This window comes from Olea europaea, chromosome 21 (genome assembly GCF_002742605.1).
Source record: "Olea europaea var. sylvestris chromosome 21, O_europaea_v1, whole genome shotgun sequence".
NCBI lineage: Eukaryota > Viridiplantae > Streptophyta > Magnoliopsida > Lamiales > Oleaceae > Olea > Olea europaea.
In genome coordinates, this window is record NC_036257.1 from 5,649,595 (window position 1) to 5,653,580 (window position 3,986).

Sequence of the window (3,986 nt, forward strand, 5' to 3'; positions counted from 1 at the left end):
CTCGCAGGTTCGGTTCCTCAACCACCTCGGCTTCATCTCTACATTCAGCCGTCAAGCCTCGCAGGTTCGATTCCTCATCCACCTCGGCTTCCAACAAGCCTCGCAGGTTCGGTTCCTCAACCACCTCGGCTACCACACAGCCTCGTAGGTTCGGTTCCTCAACCACTTCGGCTTCATCTTCAAAATCTCAACACCTCGCCTACTTCATCGCTCACCCACAACAACACTTCTCTAACTCCAACCATGATATAAATATCTATACTTGGACTTGGGGGACTATTATTTGGGGTTCAAAAATTCTTTCAATTTTTACTCCATTAAAGTTCATGCATTACATAAATGAATATACTTGGACTTGGGGGACTATTGTTGCGTGTTGTCACACCTGGCTAACCTACCTGGGACAATGGCCCACTCATGGCGATCCACGTGGCATTCCTGCCGAGGTGGGGCTACATCCGAAACACTGAGCCGAAGTCCATCTGCCGAGGCTTCTCTTGTCCGAGGTCCATTGACCGAGGCCTTCGAACCAAAGCCCAGCTGCTAGAACCTACTGAGAGCAGCTGAGGCCCTCAAGTGGAAGTATCATGACAAATGGGCGAAGCCCCGAAGCTGATGCGCGAGCCTCTGAACCACAAGGAAACATCCTCCATGGTCACTTCTCCCAAGAGATCGCTTGCACAGATCTTATTCGAATGATTGATGGAACGTTTGTCATAAGCATAAAGGTCAAGTCTTGTCACTAGCATGAAGGCCCTGGACAAGTAATAAATGCGCCGTAAGCTAGCAAGTCAAGTCCCATGCCTGAGAACGGACATTTGAACTAAGGAGATGAGGCCACGTGCCACTTCATCCAAGGGCTCCCATTCCATATGTATCACTATAAACACCCCCATTGTATAATATAAAAGGCTAATGCAAGAATCAATACTAAAGACTACATTTTACTCAACTCTCTCTCATTTGCTTGCAATACGCAAATCGAATTTATACACTTTTACATATACATCTACGAGCACTGGTTGGTAATTATTGTACAATCGGATTACGAACAACCCGCCGGATTCCGAACGTCACCGTCCCGCGTCGTTGGGCTACTCCCACGTCCCTTTGAACTGCTCGTTTTAGACCGTCCACGTGTCTTAACGTGTTGGACATTCGCCCACGCAAGCGCGGGTGGGACCGGCATCTGTTGGCGCACTTTTTGAGGTCAACAGGGTGTGTGGGAGGTGGGCAGGTATCCATTGCAGTTTCTTGTCTTGTTTCATTTGAAATTTTGAGGCTGATGTGATTAAACTTTGCTAAAGTGATAAATGTAAATTTATATAAGTTAAGTCTAATTTTAACATTTGTTTGGCTCATGCTTATAAACACTCGAGTCACTTTATATCCACATTTTGAGGGACCTAAAAGGTACCCACTTATCCACCACTTATTTCTATCTATGTATAATTTACACATTTATAAACACTTCCCAAACATATTTTTAATTTAGTTTGAGCCATCCTGAGTAATAAAAATTGCAGTTCCTGTTAATTTTTGTTTTTGTTTTTGTTTTTTTTTCTTTGGTTTACTCTAATCGTGTTTTCAACACAGGTACTATCGCAATATTACATCAAATACTCTTGTTGTATTAGAAGCTATGGCAGCTCATGGAGTGAAGACTTTGATATATTCTAGTACATGTGCAACATATGGGGAGCCTTTAAAAATGCCAATCACAGAAGTAACTCCACAGGTGAAGGTTTTGCTAGGCAATAGTAGCTTATATGTTTGATTTCAGTATATTATATAGACTGCTCGCTTTGACAATTTTTTAGGTTGGGAGTTTCCTTACCAAACAGCTCACCTTATTTTGCATTGTGCAGCTTCCAATAAATCCATACGGAAAAGCCAAGAAAATGGCAGAGGATATAATTCTGGACTTCCATAAAAATTCAGACATGGCTGTCATGATTTTAAGGTGTGAGCTTTGATATTTTTTGTTAGTCATTTTCCATCTTAAAAGAATGTCTGAGCTGCCAACTTTAGATCCAAATTAAGTCTGTTATAGATTAAACCTTGTTGATAGATAGTTATTTTACCATTGGGATCAATATCTTGCATTTATATTGCTTTTCATCTTTAGTAAGTTAATTGAACAATATGTATGGCAAACTTTTCCTGTATTGTCATAAGAGTTTCTTGAATCTCTCTAATTTAGATAGTGTTTTATGCCATTGAGGGTTGACAGAACCTGATATTAGTTCATCTCTCATTTCTTTTAAGCTTTGTACTCACTTTTACGCTATAGCAGTTATGTTATTGAAGTGATATTTTCGTCCAGTCATGATGAATAACATGATTAGATTTGTACACGAACTCCTAATAGAGTTAACAATAAGTGAAACCTTATTAATATCTGAAGTAAAGCCTTTCCTCAGTTCATCGTTAAACTCTCATCCAATTCTGACCCTTTCTGAGCATTATTTTCCTTTTGCCTATTATGGGTTCTCGCCTTTCCAACAGTACTGTTGATAGTTACTGCCATCTTACAATTTTTTTTCCCTAAACAATTTCTTGTATGCCATGATGGCTACAGTACACGTTTTTAAGACTATATTGCAAAAAGTTTCTTCTGATATTTTACTTTTTTAATTCAATTTTATGTTCAGATACTTCAATGTGATTGGTTCTGACTCGGAGGGACGACTAGGAGAAGCTCCCCGTCCAGAACTACGTGAGCATGGACGAATATCTGGTGCTTGTTTTGATGCGGCACGTGGTATCATATCCGGGCTTAAGGTTTGCCTCTCTTTGCTCTACAGCTTTTGCTCTGCTATAATTTTGCTAATAGAAAGAGAATTTAATTTATTGCAAGAGAACTGATAATACGTGCTTTAGAGACAATTATATCTAGCTTTTGGTTCTCTTGCAGGTTAGAGGTACTGATTACAAGACTCCAGATGGCACATGCATACGTGATTATATTGATGTCACCGATCTTGTTGATGCTCATGTGAAGGCTTTGGAAAAGGCAAAACCAAGGCATGTTGGCATATACAACGTTGGTACAGGAAGAGGTATTAGACCTTATTTTCTTCAAATGTTTGTTTACAACCGCTCCAGATTTTGTCATTGAAGCTATGTTCTTATCCTTATTATCAGGACGTTCTGTGAAGGAGTTTGTGGAGGCTTGTAAGAAGGCAACCGGGGTGCCCATTAAAGTCGATTTCCTTCCACGCAGGCCTGGTGACTATGCAGAAGTATACAGTGATCCGACCAAGATCAGGGAAGAATTGAACTGGACTGCACAACATACTGATCTTCAGAAGAGTTTGCAGATAGCGTGGAGATGGCAGAAGGCACATCTCAATGGGTACGGAACTCCTCAGGTGTCGTCAGCATAGATGTTTATGCAGTCAGCGTTCATTGTGGACGACTAACATAGAACCCCATTTTACTGCCTATTTTTGCCCAGTTCTATTAGCACCTAGGGGAGGAGATTGAGGGCAGGGGATTTTATGTTTATTCTTTAAACTATCTATATTCAAGTTTAACCATATGGCTCTTTGAGTTCGTAGGAAGCAGCCAGTAATATATGTATTCGACACATATATGTAGGCAATATTAGTTGCTAATGAGGTATTATTGATTTGTTATTGTTTCCTCTAATTTTTTCCAAGAAAGTTTGAATCAGGAGATGCTGATACAGGGCAAGCCTACTATCTTCTCACTCTATATTAAATAAGTTTGACAGCGATGCTCTCGAGCTCTCATAAGTTTGACATGATGTCCTTAGCCTTTAATTTGGGGCATTAATGTTCCAAACCTTTTAATATTCTGCAAGCCATGTCCTCACATGATGGAAAATGCTTGTTTAGACATGTTCATGTGACATGTATGTGATGTGACTAGAAGGGTAAAATTATTTTTAAAAAAAATTGTTTATTATAGAAACTAAATGGTGAATGTTTTACTTATTTTAAATGTTGCTTTCTTTTTAT

At 39.7% G+C, this 3,986-nt stretch overlaps 1 protein-coding gene across 5 annotated transcripts in view; it reads left to right on the forward strand.

The window, feature by feature from the left end:
* The window catches only part of LOC111370455 (UDP-arabinose 4-epimerase 1-like), a 10,939-nt gene extending 7,288 nt beyond the window's left edge, over positions 1 to 3,651 (forward strand). For all 5 annotated transcript variants that reach the window (XM_022992165.1, XM_022992166.1, XM_022992168.1 and 2 more), the window contains exons 7-11: positions 1,597 to 1,738; positions 1,869 to 1,963; positions 2,655 to 2,784; positions 2,918 to 3,062; positions 3,148 to 3,651. In XM_022992165.1, the coding sequence (XP_022847933.1) occupies positions 1,597 to 1,738; positions 1,869 to 1,963; positions 2,655 to 2,784; positions 2,918 to 3,062; positions 3,148 to 3,389 (754 nt within the window). In that variant the 3' untranslated portion in view covers positions 3,390 to 3,651. The remainder of the gene's footprint in view (positions 1 to 1,596; positions 1,739 to 1,868; positions 1,964 to 2,654; positions 2,785 to 2,917; positions 3,063 to 3,147) is intronic.
* Positions 3,652 to 3,986: the final 335 nt, after the last annotated feature.